At 52.7% G+C, this 13,843-nt stretch overlaps 6 protein-coding genes across 6 annotated transcripts; 3 read left to right on the top strand and 3 right to left on the bottom strand.

Moving 5' to 3' along the window:
* Positions 1-450: 450 nt before the first annotated feature.
* Positions 451-3,295, bottom strand: VPS52 (Vacuolar protein sorting-associated protein 52). Its single transcript, XM_062877590.1, has 3 exons — positions 2,249-3,295; positions 1,779-2,176; positions 451-1,722 (listed from the first exon to the last, which is right to left on the bottom strand). The coding sequence occupies exons 1-3, from the start codon at positions 2,724-2,726 to the stop codon at positions 547-549; spliced, it is 2,052 nt and encodes a 683-aa protein (XP_062733376.1). The 5' UTR covers positions 2,727-3,295; the 3' UTR covers positions 451-546.
* Positions 3,296-4,821, top strand: ANB1 (translation initiation factor eIF5A). The gene is made up of 4 exons (XM_062877589.1): positions 3,296-3,664; positions 3,901-4,179; positions 4,241-4,373; positions 4,432-4,821. Exons 1-4 carry the CDS (start codon positions 3,656-3,658, stop codon positions 4,494-4,496), a joined length of 486 nt encoding a protein of 161 aa, XP_062733375.1. The 5' UTR covers positions 3,296-3,655; the 3' UTR covers positions 4,497-4,821.
* A 578-nt stretch (positions 4,822-5,399) lies between these two features.
* On the top strand, positions 5,400-8,663 carry QC761_0052280 (uncharacterized protein; the record flags this gene model as incomplete). The annotated part of the gene is made up of 7 exons (XM_062872490.1): positions 5,400-5,648; positions 5,709-6,275; positions 6,331-6,541; positions 6,590-7,348; positions 8,018-8,205; positions 8,409-8,519; positions 8,577-8,663. The coding sequence occupies exons 1-7, from the start codon at positions 5,529-5,531 to the stop codon at positions 8,661-8,663; spliced, it is 2,043 nt and encodes a 680-aa protein (XP_062733374.1). The 5' UTR covers positions 5,400-5,528.
* Positions 8,664-9,200: 537 nt separating this feature from the next.
* On the top strand, positions 9,201-10,359 carry QC761_304435 (uncharacterized protein; the record flags this gene model as incomplete). The annotated part of the gene is made up of 3 exons (XM_062877588.1): positions 9,201-9,245; positions 9,309-9,705; positions 9,767-10,359. 3 exons carry the CDS (start codon positions 9,201-9,203, stop codon positions 10,204-10,206), a joined length of 882 nt encoding a protein of 293 aa, XP_062733373.1. The 3' UTR covers positions 10,207-10,359.
* RDL2 (Thiosulfate sulfurtransferase rdl2, mitochondrial) lies at positions 10,214-11,530 on the bottom strand. The gene is made up of 2 exons (XM_062877587.1): positions 10,885-11,530; positions 10,214-10,825 (listed from the first exon to the last, which is right to left on the bottom strand). Exons 1-2 carry the CDS (start codon positions 11,187-11,189, stop codon positions 10,717-10,719), a joined length of 414 nt encoding a protein of 137 aa, XP_062733372.1. The 5' UTR covers positions 11,190-11,530; the 3' UTR covers positions 10,214-10,716.
* Positions 11,531-11,864: 334 nt separating this feature from the next.
* On the bottom strand, positions 11,865-13,784 carry ERG5 (RNA polymerase C-22 sterol desaturase). The gene is made up of 2 exons (XM_062877586.1): positions 13,472-13,784; positions 11,865-13,402 (listed from the first exon to the last, which is right to left on the bottom strand). Exons 1-2 carry the CDS (start codon positions 13,632-13,634, stop codon positions 11,964-11,966), a joined length of 1,602 nt encoding a protein of 533 aa, XP_062733371.1. The 5' UTR covers positions 13,635-13,784; the 3' UTR covers positions 11,865-11,963.
* Between the last annotated feature and the right edge of the window lie 59 nt (positions 13,785-13,843).

Here is a 13,843-nt window from a genome sequence, read left to right as displayed (position 1 = left end):
TGTGAAAACAGACATAAGGTAGATTATCTTACACCAGAAAAAATGATGAATGTATATGAACAAGTTCATCAAGATAACAACAACATAAGTGCTATCCTGTTCAAGAAAGTGAGAACCTCCGCATCTCATCAGCAACAGGTGTTGAAAGAAAGCAATCAATCTGTTCGGATTTCGGCACATGCTGCCCAGGCAAAATAGACAAAAATAAACCAACTGACAAGAAAACAAGCTCACCAAGAATCTGCCGAGAACAGCCACCAAAATGCTTGGTGGTATCCCCTGGGACGGGAATCCCGCGTCCGCTCAGGGGAAAATGCCTTCTCCAGTCCTCCACAACTTCCAGAAATACCCGGGATCGGGTTGCAACCGCGGCAAGACTCAGCACGCAATCGGGCCACCAAAGACAAATCCAGCTCTGTTCCAAGGATGTCATAATACAATTCAATAACTTTGCTGAAGCATTATCATTCACATCCCATTCTTTTGACTATAACAAGCCTACCTAGGTCTTGTACCATTCCACTCCACCAACCAACTTCACACTCCTCAACCATCCTCCTGGTACTTCCCCTTCAACCCCTCCACCCACCCCACAAACTCCCTCCCCATCTTCCCCTCCCCCTCCAGCGCCACATCCCCAAGAATAGTCAACACCAAGCTCCAATTATTATACAAAAACCTCCTCCCCTTCCGTCCCTCCACCTCCCCAAACCGAGTCCTGCTCCACCCTTCCAAAAACCTCTCCACCTCCCCCCCCAACCTCCTCAAGCTCGCCACCACCGGCTCGTCATCCCCAGCCTCCGTGCTCAAAGCCAGTATTCCATGCAACAGCTGCCCAAACCTCTGCGTCACCACATGCGGCGCCGCGCTCGCCGCCTTGGCCACCGCAGCCGTCGGCTGCTTCGTGCCCAAACCGTTAGTGAAAATCTTGACCGACTCCCGATGCGCGTCCATGATGGACTGCAGCCTCGGCCAGAGCTCCATGCCCGTGCCATTAATATAAGAGTCCACCGACGGGATCCGGCGACGCTGGAGTTCAAACGCGTATTTTTGGTTGAGCCGGAGACACAACAGGACACCCAGCCCATCGTATGTTTCAGACACGAGCTGTCGGGTGAGCTGCTGCCCGAGGGAGAAGGTGGGCTCGAATATCTGAGTAAAGTGCCTGCTTATCGTGCCGTACGATAGGGCTGGGGAGAAGAAACCTGCCAAAAAGGTATATTCCGCCGTGGCGTTGTCTATCAGCGCCAGGTTGAAGTTTCTGAACACCGTCTCCAGGTAGTGAGTCGAGGTGTCCTCCTCGGCGAGGTAAGAAGAGATGGCCAGGTTGTTGTTATTTTTGAGGACATCAATCCTCCGGCCGAGGTTGAAAGCATCGTGCGGAGGGGCGCCGGGGGCGAGTTTGGAGGAGGATAGAAGAGTGGTTCGGCGGGTGGTGGGGCTGTCGTCGTGGCCTAGGACGTCGTTTTTGTCCAGGACATGCAACTTGAGTCTTAGGAGCGCCTTTTCGTAGCGGGTGAACTGATTGAGGTAGTACCACCTCATGGTGTTGAGGTATGCTTGGCATATTTCCCCTGCTAGGACTGGCTGGTGACGGTTGAGGAAGCCAAACAGGTCCTTGAACTTGATGAAATTTTGTTGTTGGATGATTTGGGCGTTGATGTTGGGGGATCGCAAGGCTTTGATCTGGGCCACGAGAAAGTCTCGAATTCTTTCAATGGCCTGCGGTTACCATGGTCAGTGGGTGGAGCTAAATAGGGGTAAAAAGCGGCAAGTACCTTGAGAACCAACTTCTCCAACAACGGCCCAGTATCAGCCAGCGCTTTATTTTGGGTTTGTTGCTGCGAGTTCTTCTTGTGAGCCATAGCTCTCTTGTCCACCTCGGCCAGAGTTTTGATCCATGCTTCGTCGATGTGTCCCTCTGCAATCTTGGAAACCACCATGGGCGACACGCTGAGCTCCTCCACTATCGGCCCCAAGGCCTTTTCAACAGCCTTTCTGTTTTCTAATCTGACACTCAGGGCGGTCGATCTGGCTTGGAGGCTCTCAATATCGGCAGACACAGCAGCGAGGTCGTTGCGGAAACTGGTCAGGTTCGTCTCGACGGAATTCAGGATGTCATCACACGCTCGAATGGACCGGTGAAGCTCTTCGAATTTGGCTTTATCTCGTTCAACTAACGCGAAACTATCATAAGTACAAGAAGGGAAACGCAATGCCTTGCAGCAGGCTGGGGACGATGACCTACAGTCTTCTACCGTCTGTGGTCTGTACGTGTCCACCGTTTCTAGTTGGTCGGCATCGTCACTTTCGGCAAGCTCACGCAAACTCAGACCACCAAAGTCAAACTCCAACTCGAAATCTTCCTCCGTTATCCCAGTCGAGCTGCTGTGCTGCGCTGGCGCTACATCGACAGACAACGGGCCCAGTATCCGGGCGAGCACCTCCTCAGGATCGGGAGCATCGTCCACCGTTGTCGACTGCCTCAGGGCGGAGCCATTGGCGCGCCGTGAAGAGGCAAGTAGGGAGGAGGAGGAATCGTTGGATACAAGCGACAGGGAAGACCCTCTAGGTGATATCCCTGGCCGTTGTTGTTGGGAGGTTGTATAGGGGCTGATGCCACCCGACCTGGAGGTGCGACGGGGCAGTGGTGATGATCGGTTCGATGGAGGTGGTGAGTTGTTTCTGCCTGGTTGTTGCTGGGCTGCAAACCTGTCCAGCCACATCTTGACAGCTGGTATGGGTCACTAATAGCGATAAGACACAATATAATCGCGAGCAACGCTGCCGACGTCTCGTCTGGCGGTTGTCGACATGCTGCGCGGTGAACCCTGCTGGCCGGAGCTGGGTGAGCTCTGGCAGATGGACACCTGTGCACAGCTGGTGGTGGCCGTTTGGCTGACATGTGCGCTGACATGAGCGCCTTGGGCAAGGCTGGCAGCACAGTCCGAGGCCGGTTGGCGTTGATTGGTTGGATCAGAAAAGGCTTCCGAAGACACAAGTGGGCCTGTTCCAGCCCGAATGATGCTACTCTGGAATAGGTTTAGCCCCAAGGCACCACGATTCAAGGCGGGGCAGCAGAGTGTTTGTGTGACAGGAGAGAGAGAGAGAGAGAGAGGGAGAGAGAGAAAGATGGATGTCTTGAATTCGGCAAGGCAATTGGTAGGTAGGCCATAACTATCAAAGTTTGTTGCCCTTGCTTGGTACCTCTCACAAAGGTACCTTGAACTTGGCCACAGACACAAAGAAGGGGGGGCATATTTGTTGTCTGTTTGACATCTCCAATGACAAGAGGGTTAAATAAAAGGCTGTGTGATGTGGGGTTTAAAAACCTTTGGACGTCTGGAAGTGGCGCTAGACCTTGTGAGGCAACGGGTGGGCAAGCCCACCACTTCAAATTCGAATTTCAGTGGCTTGGTGGCCAGCGGCAGGTGCACAGGTGCAAGGTTCGAGACAGAGGAGGGGTCACCACTTGGCGGGGAAACTGCCTTTTTCTCTCGTTCCGGCTCTGCACTCAAAACCTGGGCTCAATTTCTTCCTCTCCTACCGTCCCCATTCCTTCTCACCCTTCTCCCTCCACGGCTCCATCTCGACATTCTTCTTGGTCGGACGACTTATCTCCAGACAACCAGTATCTTTTCGCAGATTCATCAAAATGGCCGAAGTACGTAGTGATATCTCTGTCCTGCTCTCGTGCCCTGCCTCTCTATTGTCGAAAGTGTGCGCCATTGGGCGGCAAAAAAAGTTCACCCCGCATCTGGCCATCTATCACTTTTGCGCAACACCATCGACGACGACCCCGCGATGCGCACGCACACTTTTGACGAACCCTACATCTTACTTGGATTTGCCTCTCAAGACATAGTAATACCGCTAACATGCTTTTTTTGTACCCTCTAGCACCAGGATGCCGACTTCGAGATGGAGGCTGGCGGTGATGCCGGTGCCTCCACCACCTACCCCATGCAGTGCTCTGCTCTGCGCAAGAACGGCTTCGTCGTGATCAAGAACCGCCCCTGCAAGATCGTCGACATGTCCACCTCCAAGACCGGCAAGCACGGTCACGCCAAGGTCCACTTGGTCGCCCTTGATATTTTCACTGGCAAGAAGCTCGAAGATCTCTCCCCCTCCACCCACAACATGGACGTCCCCGTCGTCAGGCGTCAGGAGTACACCCTCGTGAGTTTTGCCGCGCTGTCGTGCATGGAAAGCAAGACCAGCCACTGACTGCGATATTTAGATCGATATCTCCGATGACGGTTTCCTCTCTCTCATGACCGCCGACGGTGACCTCAAGGATGACGTTAAGCTCCCTGATGGCGAGGTCGGCGAGAAGATCAACAAGCTCTTCAAGGAGGAGGAGAAGGACACTCGTAAGTTTTGCCTTAAGTTATTGAAGCCACACAAATCAGGTACTAACCCTGTCTCTAGTCGTCACCGTTCAGACTGCCATGGGTGAGGAGGCTGCTATCGATGCCAAGGAGGGCACCAAATAAACGTCTCTATGACTGGGGATGTGATTGGTGGGAAGGGGGGAATCCGGCCTTCGGCCAGGAAACGGCGATTTTTGCTGTCAGCTGTCCGCTTGGACGGCGAGATATCTCATATCTACTGTGATATTTCTTGGGCTGGTCATTGTCACGGGTTCTCGGTAGCGTTCTTTATTGATTCTATCTGGACAATTTTGCGGCATGGGCGTTCGTCTTGCATGAAAAATGACGTCTCCTTTCTCTCGCTCTATCCTGCATTGTTCGTTCTGTTCGCCGCGGTGAACGTGAGCTGAGAAACTGGCCCTCGCAGGTAGTGAGGGCGCCGCCCGGTAGAATTGAAGACGCTTTCCCAATCAGTTTGCAAACATTCTATGATTTGTAGTGAGGTGATATGGATGTGTCTTGAACTTGTGTGAGACGATACAAGCTGGTCTCGGTTTAAACATGCAGATCTTGGCCAATGCTAGAGAATATGACAGTAACTTAGCACTACGCATGACAACTATCAACTTACGTCTTCTAAAATAAGAACGAGGCGTATCAAAGGATCTTTGAGGCCCATTGACTATCTTTGGAGGCTTGTTGACTCATTCGAGGCCTGTTGACTATCATTCGAGGCCTACTAATTATTTTTTGAGATCTCTTACCTATCATTAAAGGCCTATTAGTAGTGTTTTAAGGCCTATTAACTATCTTTTGAGGTCCATGACTATATTTAAAAGTCTGTTGATTGCCTTTTATAGCCCATCGATTATCTTTCAAGGCACGGTTCAAGACATTATCATGTGTGTCGAATTATTTTGCAGTGGCGTGTATGGTAGGTAGGTAGCTGTCCCGATTTGGTAGTCAGAAAGAAGCTTTGACATTTCAACACATCGCCGGCTTCACTTTTTTTTTCTCCAACCATACACATATTTAGCCACTGACACAAGTGAGCTCTCTCCCTTTGAGCTGATTTTTTTTCCCTTCGATTTTTCTACAACCACCCAAACGCTACTTTTCTTCTCATCACGGGTTGGTAGTCGATTCGGAAACAAGATGGTCCCGCCGCGAAAACACCACCGCTTTCCCTCAGGGCAGACATGCTCGGAGTGCCCCGCGAAAAAGTGGTATCTGGATAACGGGATGAGGTTTTGCCAGAATGGGCATCGGGTTGAGGTTTGTCTGTCCCCTCTCCTCTGCAAGTCAATTGTTATATGCTAACCTCAGCGCCCCCAGGGTTATGTACAATTCGACGTTGATCAAGAAGGCGACGGGTTCGGGTCCATGGGCAAGACGCTGACAGTGAAGAAGGAGAAGAGGGAGAAGCCGAAGCAGCAGTTGAGTGGGAATGAGGGGAGGAAGTTGTATTTGGAGTGCTTGCAGCTTATTTTGAGGAAGCAGTTGAGGTGGTTGATTAAAGAGAAGAGGTTGAATGGGGAGTTGGAGGGGGTGGTGAGGGATTTGTGGTTGCTGAGAGTTGGGGGGTTTAAGGGGATTGAGAAAAAGAAGGACGAGGCTGGGGAGGGGGGGGCTGGGGAGAGGAGGAAGAAACGGAGGAGGGGGGTTAGTGTGGATGAGGGGGAGGAGGAAGAGGGGGGGTTGATCATGTTTAGTAGCCAGACGGAGGGGGAGGGGGAAAAGGGAAATAAGAGGAGGGATTGGGGGAGTGAGTTGTGGGATTTGCCAGGGGTGATGGATACGTTGGGGTTGGTTTATTTGGGGTGTGTGATGAGGGGGGAGCCGGTGAGGGTGGGGGATGTTTGGAGGTGGGCGAGGAATGGGTGGATGCCGTTTTTGTCGGCGGTGAGTTGTCTTTTGGGGGATAGGAAGGAAACAAAATGCTGACGGGGGGGGGCAGATTGATTACATACCCAAGGAGTGGAAGGACCGGCTGCCGATTTGGGCTCATCAGAGCTTGTTGACGAGATATGTCAAATTCAAGGGAGGAGAGCTTCATAAGAGAGTTATGGGGTTGCTGATAGGGTATAAGCAGAATCATGGGTTGATTTTTCCGGCTGTGGCGGCGCCGCCGTTGCTGTTTTTGAGTATCCAAGATTTGGCTCTTCCGGGTAAGTGTCTTCATAGGTTGTTCTAGAGACTGTGCTGACTGGGGATAGCGGACGTTCACCCATACGCACAAAATATCTGCGAATTACTCCAGCTACGTTACTCTTTCCCGACCAGAGAGACAAACCACGAGCGACATACTCTTCTCGACATCCCAGACGTCCTATTAACGGCAGCTTTAGTCGTGGCAACGAAATACCTCTACCCCCTCGATTCCATCGACCGACACCCGCGCGATCACAACGACGTCTTATCCATGAAGATGAACTGGAATGTCTGGGAACAGGAATTCGCCAATCACGAAGACAAGAAGCCACCGATGTTGGAATTCGAGGGCATGAACCCCCAGAAAATCTGGACCATGGACAAGAAGGATATCACCGAACTACTGAACTGGTTTCAAGACACGCAAATTGAGAAGAACCCTGCCAATGAAACGGAAATCGACCGTCTATTTCCTCTCGAAAGGATTCCGCCTGTGCCTAGAGTGCAAGGGCCGACAGAGGACGAGATTGAGGCGCGCTTACAAAGGGTCGGGAAGGCCATGCAGTTGATCAAACCACAGCTGGACGCGAGGACAAGAACTGGTGGTGGTGGTGTGATCAAGACGAAAAGGGTCGGTTCTGATTATCGAGAGTATAGGTTTGTGGAGGAGCTTGAGGGACACGCAAAGAGGTTCTACGAGGTTGTTGCGGACATTTCCGGCATGGATTTGGAGGAGCTGGTAAGGGCTGTGTACAGTCTGGACCAGTTGCTGTATAACTGGCAAAGAATGGAGAAGAAGCAGATCAAGCATGAATCGGGAATCGGTGAGTGGATAGATCGGGGCGAGTAAACTTGGTATTTTAGAGGATTGTTTGTGTAGAGCAATGTGATACCATTTCCTATCTACATCTCAGACGCGTGCTTGAGGCCTTGAAAGGTAATCCATATGCCTTTCAAAATAGTTGATATGCTTTATAAGAGAGTTAATAAGCCTTAAAAGATGCTAAATGTTGATTATAGGCCTTCAGGGGTAGTTGAAAGGTCTTTAAATATATCTAATAGACCTTTTGAGAGAGTTGATGGGCCCTGAAAGACGTGAAGAGGGCTTTGTAGTCTCAAGTCATTTTGTCTACCGCGAGACTGCTCACCAAGAGCAGGTTCAGTGTGACAAGAGAGCACCCCTGCCAAGTGACGGGCGGATGATGCCCCACAGTGCGGAAAGCTGTAGAGCAAAAGGTGTGCGCACGGACCGGCCCACAAAGTTTGCCTAAAATATCCGGCGGCGAGCCCTAGGTCCCAGTTCTGCAGGCGATTCTTACCCCCACCAAAATTTACGCTTCCACTTGGAACTCTCTCGTCAACCTCATCAGCCAGCTTCGTGGGAATCGGTCAAGAGTACGTTCGCCCAGCACCCCCAGATATTGTCACGACAAAATTTATCAGCATGGCGAAATGCTCAGACATGCTAACGCTGGGTTTTTGAAAATGAACAGTGCAGATCTTCGTGAAGACCCTCACGGGTAAGACCATCACCCTCGAGGTCGAGTCCTCGGACACCATCGACAATGTCAAGGCCAAGATCCAGGACAAGGAGGGCATCCCCCCTGACCAGCAGCGCCTGATCTTTGCTGGCAAGCAGCTCGAGGATGGCCGCACCCTCTCCGACTACAACATCCAGAAGGTACGATTTTGAACAAACGAACGAAACGGATCGATCGGGCTGCGGGAATCGGGAGACTGGCAAATGTTGGAAGGAGGATTCGGGCATTGTTATCAGTATTAGGAAGAGGAGGAACTTTTGCTGGCACTCCCGCGGCACCGAACCGATCACGGAATCTCGAAATCCAAGTAACACAGCCAGCTAACCGGTCTTTGTGTTTGTAGGAGTCTACCCTCCACTTGGTCCTCCGCCTCCGCGGTGGTATTATTGAGCCCTCGCTCAAGGCCCTTGCCTCCAAGTTCAACTGCGACAAGATGATTTGCCGCAAGTGCTATGTATGTCGGACACTCTTGAAGATAAGGAAGGGTAGATGTGCTGACAACAGACGACAGGCCCGCCTTCCTCCCCGTGCCACCAACTGCAGAAAGCGCAAGTGCGGACACACCAACCAGCTCCGCCCCAAGAAGAAGCTCAAATAAGCGATTTCACTTCATCGGTCAAGGTCGTCTGGCGTCTTTTGGTTTTTTCTCGGCATGGGTATCGTTCTGCGCGACTGGGTTGGCAGGGGGGTTGGTTTTTACGGCGACCAAATATGGCTGTACATTCCGGATGACCATAGCTTAAGACTCCTGACCATCAATTCATGACATGACGTGGGCTCTGATTTTGTATCGTTTTGTCTTGATTCTGTACATATCGTGACTTGAGAGGCCAAAGAGAGCTCTTGACATAAAGGCACGTGCGCAAGCTTATGTCATGACTGCTGGCCGCTGCAGGGTGACAGTGCCAAGACAGCGGGCGGCCATCAGGGTGTGAGTTCAGATTGGCGCTGTGTCCACGCAACGCAATCGCAAGCTGTCACTCGCCAGTTGAGAGCTTCAACGTTTCCAGATTGAGCAGCATCAGTGGCTCCAACAACGAACACCTTTGCGCCAGTTTGAAACCTGATCACACAAATACGCACTGGATCGATTCCTCTTCTCCAGTTTCCAAACACCTCTGCCCGAAAGGACAACATGTCCCGCTCAGGCTACGACGCCGTGGTAGACGTGGACGATGAAGTACTTATCTCACCCCCCTTCCTTTCCCTTTCCCTCCCCTATACTAACCTTGTTCTCCCCCAGGGCGACTTAGGCCACACAGACCTCCGCGAAGACCTCGAGTTCCACCAGTCCAATTTTTCCTCCACAACGAACCTGAACAAACCATCTGGTTTGCCCCTCCCAGCTACAGCCTCCTCCTCCGCGGGGGGGCAAAGCGGAGGAAAAAAGCTGATCTGGACGCTTGGGTTCTACTCCCAGTTCTTTGACGTAGACACGACGAGTGTTTTGCAGCGGTGCTGGGCTGCGCTGTTCCCGCGGGCTAATTTTCTGGATGTGTTGGAGGGAAACCCGGATTTGTACGGGCCGTTTTGGATCGCGACGACGGTGGTGTTGATTTTGTTTTTGGGCGGGACGATAAGTGATTATCTGGCTAGTACGGGGAGGGGGAATTTTGCGTATGACTTTCGGTTGTTGTCTGGTATGTTTTTTGATATGATATATGGTGGTGTTGAGAAGGATGCTAACCTGATGAACGATAGGCGCCGCTGGGTTGGTTTACGGGTACACGACCTTCATCCCGGTGGTTCTGTATCTTGCGCTGAGGTACTTTGGGTCCGAGTCGGCTAATCTTTTGGAGTGCTGGGCGTTGTATGGGTATTCGAACTTGATCTGGATTCCTGTCGCGCTCGTGAGCTGGTCGCCGATCAAGATTTTGAACTGGGTGTTTGTGGGGGTTGGGTTTGGGGTTAGTGTGGCGTTTTTGTTGAGGAATTTGTATCCTGTCCTCAGCGCGACCGACAGGCAGACCAGCAAGGTGTTGCTGGTGGCGGTGGTGGCGTTGCACTTTGGGTTGGCGATTGCAATCAAGGTACTGTTTTTTGCTCATGGGAGCCCGCTGCCTGGGGGGAAGGAGGAGACGGGGCCTGGGACGGGGGGTGGGGATGGGGATGGGGGGGATAAACAGGCCATGTTTTTCTAAGGGAAACGGGGGGGAGAGTGGTGAAGAGGTATTGGAACTGGGGTGAGGTCAGTTTGAAGTGTGCGAGATGGGTTTAATGGGCGTTCACAGGCGAAAAAGTCATGGAATTATCATTGTCCAAGGTTAGGCGTGCTTGGTTAGGGCTGTACGAGTATGGCATTGTGATATCAAGCTTTGTTTTTCAACAACTCTCTACACACCGGCTTATATGGTTCTTGCATGTTGCCATGCATATTTTCATGTCTACATGGACGCTTTTTTTGGCCCATCGCTTCCTTCTCCGCCCGCTCCTTCACCCTTTCCTCTTGCCTGCTCCCTTTACATCCCAATCATGATCTCTCAACCGCACCCCCCTTCTCAAACCAATCCAACCAACTACCCGGATACTCCCCCACCTTCTCCCACCCAGCCTGCTTGGCGAGCTGAGCCGCCGCTCGACTCCGGACCCCAGCCTTGCAATAAAAGATAAGTTCCTGATCTTTGGCGGGACGGGGGAATCCGAACCGGTCTTCAAATTCTTCGGGGGAGATGAAGAATGAGTCGGGGGAGGTGGTGACGGGGATGTTGATTGCTGAGGGGATGTAGCCTGTTTGTTGGAGTTCGCCTGGTTCGCGGGAGTCTGTTTTGCCGTCAGTAAAAGGTGTGGTAAGAAAAGGGGTCAGGGAGGAAAAGCAGTACCGATTATTGTCACTTTGGGCGACGGGTTTGAGATTAGTTTCTGGAGGGAGGAGAAGTCGTAGATTTTGGAGGGGTGGTTGTCGTCGGCTGGTGGGTCGGAGGAATAGGCTCTTTTTTGGAGGGTGGGGGGAGGGTTTGGAGGTGGTTGTGAGGTGTTTGTAGAGGGGGCCTTGGAGGGTTTGGGTTTGGGAGTCGTGGTATTGACGGGAATTGATCAATCTCGTCGTCGCGATAATGGGACGGGTTGCTGGGGAGGGGAGGGCGGCGGCTCGGGGGAGGAGGGTTAGGAGGCGGCGGGAGGCCATTTTGATAGGGGGTTCAGTTGGGGGCTGTTATGGGAGTGGAATTGAGTGCATTGAGATGGGGGTGATTTAAGGGGCTAGTGCGAAGGGGGATGAAGCTCTCAAAGCTGAGGGACATGAAAGGTTGTAAAAAGTGAGGTTCAAGTCGAAGCTAGCAATTGCCCCACCCAACGTCGTCATTTTGCGAACCGCCGCCGAGGGCCGTTGAGCTTGCGGCCCTTCAACGGGTACGAAAACGGTTGAATGTCATAAGGCTGAACTCGACGGGGTGTGCATCTTGTTCTACCTATATGGGGGCATTATCTCAACCACATTTGGCTTCCGAACGCTCCGAGAGCTTCTTCATCCTCCCTCAACGAATGATACACCTCGGACTCGGACTCCATTCCCACAACAACAGCTCGCATCCCAAATCTCACCACCCTCTCTGTCATTGGCTACCCATCTCCGAAGGAGTTCACAACACATGAGCATTACCCACGACCCCAACGAAACAAAATCCTGCGCTGTGCCGCTCACAGTGACGGGCCATAAAACTCGATACAATCACATATCTTATCCAAGAAGATAAAAAAAACCTATTTACACCTCCCGCCCTTCCTACCTTAAACAAATAAAAAACTAAACATTACAATTTTATCCCATCCATCCATTACCCCCCTTATCCTCCCTCCCTTTCCCTCCTTTCCATTATTTTCATCATCACTGATAGGTTGTGTTTCATATCATTCATCCTCTTACTATAATTAACCCTTTCATATCTACACACATCCCCCTCTACCATCTCCTCTCCTTAAACACAAGCGGGCAATGATCCTTGGGGAAAATCGTCGCAAAAACCTGAATCTCCTCACTCAAAGGCGTGGCATGGTGCTCCCACTCCAACTGCAGACTCGCCTTCCCCAAGAAGAGACAAAGATTCATCTGGGCATAATGCTGACCAATGCAGTAATGAGGACCTGTGCCGAACACGAGGTAGTTCTTTGCGCCCTTGACCTCGGCGTCGCCGGTGTAGTACCTCTCGGGGTCAAAGACATCGGGGTTTTGATAGACTTCTGGGTCGCGAAGAGCGAGGTACGTCGACGGGATGACCATTGAGCCCTTGGGCGCAGTGTACGTGTCAGTGATGGGGAAGGGCTTCTTGGCGACATAAGGAACCATGAGCACTGGTGGGCGGTAGCGGAGGAGCTCTCTGACCACAGCGCGGGTGTAAGTCATGGACTCGAGCTGGTCAAGGTTAACAGGGGCGTTGGGGTTTCCATTGCGGGTAGCAAGGTTCTCAGCGCGGACGCGGTCGAGGACGTCAGGGCGTTGGGCCATGATCTGGAAGAGCCAGGTGGCGGCAGAAGAGGTGGCATCCTGGGAGGCGAACAAGAAGGTGAAGACGGTTTGGGCGATTTCGTAATCGGTGAAATCGCGAAGGACATGAGTCGGCTTGGTAAGACCCTCGGTGTTGCCGGCCTCCTCGGCGTCGCGCCACTTCTTGGAGGCAATCATCTCGACAACCCAGGCGTCCATGATGCAGTTGGGCTCGCCGCCGGCAGCCATCCGTATCTTAGACTTGGCGGCGCAACGGGCGAACTCAGCGAGGACCATATCGGCGGCCTTCTTGCCGTACCAGGTCTTGGTGAAGGGGATGATGATGGGGAAGTTGACGAGCTCGAGGGCCTCGGTGATGAGGTAGTAGTCGTCGGCGATCTTCTTGACGGCCTCGTCGCCGAGGTAGTGGCCGACAAAGGTGCGGCAGGAGACGGCCGTGATGATCTCGCGGAACTGGGTCATCCAGGGGACGGGCTTGAAGTTAGCGGCTTTGGAGATGTCGACAAAGGACTTGAAGTAACGGTCGTACACCTCCTCCTGGCCGGGGAGGTAGATCTCGAGAGCGCGACGGGTGAAGAGGCCGTTGAGACCCTTGCGGAAGTCAACGTGGGCCTTGCCGTCGAGGAAAACCCAGTTGTCGGCACCGAGAAGCTTGTGAGCGACATCGACGACGCAGGGCTTGACGAAGGCGGGCGAGTTGAACACCTTGCGGGCCATGTCGCGGGTCGAGGCGATGACGACAAACTTGTGGAAGACGGAAACACAGCTCAGGGGACCCGACAGCCATTTCGCGTGGTACTCCTCGAACTTGGGGTTGACAGATTCGAGGAAGGGGCCGATGAAGGGGACCTTCATGGCGGGACCCACGATGGTACCCTTGTTGAGGATATACCGGACTTGAAGAAAGAGAGGGACATGTTAGCAGAGTGCAGCTGAGGGCAAATAGGCCACATATGGTCACATACTCTGGTCATAGACAACGGCAAGCGCGAGAAGTGTGACGAGGATCTGCCAGACACTCGCATTGGCGACTATCTCGAAGACATACTCGAGCTGTGGTGGCACGGGGACGGCACCATACTTGATTGTCGCCAGAGGCGACGTGAAGCTTGTCGCATTGGTGGCCATGGCGGGCGGTCAGGTGGCGTGTGTTTTCGGCGTGCCTCGGTGAGTAGCGCGCGCGGTGAAGCTGTTGACAACACCAACAAAAGCCAAAGGCGATGGAAAAGACGATGGCGGGAGCAGGCCGACTAGAAATGCCAGAGCGAGGGCCGTGTGGGCCCTGGTCGAACGGGGCCTATGGACATCCCGGAAGGCCGGGAATGCACAGAGATTTC

Source organism: Podospora bellae-mahoneyi, chromosome 3 (genome assembly GCF_035222275.1).
Source record: "Podospora bellae-mahoneyi strain CBS 112042 chromosome 3, whole genome shotgun sequence".
NCBI lineage: Eukaryota > Fungi > Ascomycota > Sordariomycetes > Sordariales > Podosporaceae > Podospora > Podospora bellae-mahoneyi.
The sequence above is the reverse complement of the archived record's forward strand: the minus strand, read 5'-3'. Positions and strand labels throughout refer to the sequence as shown.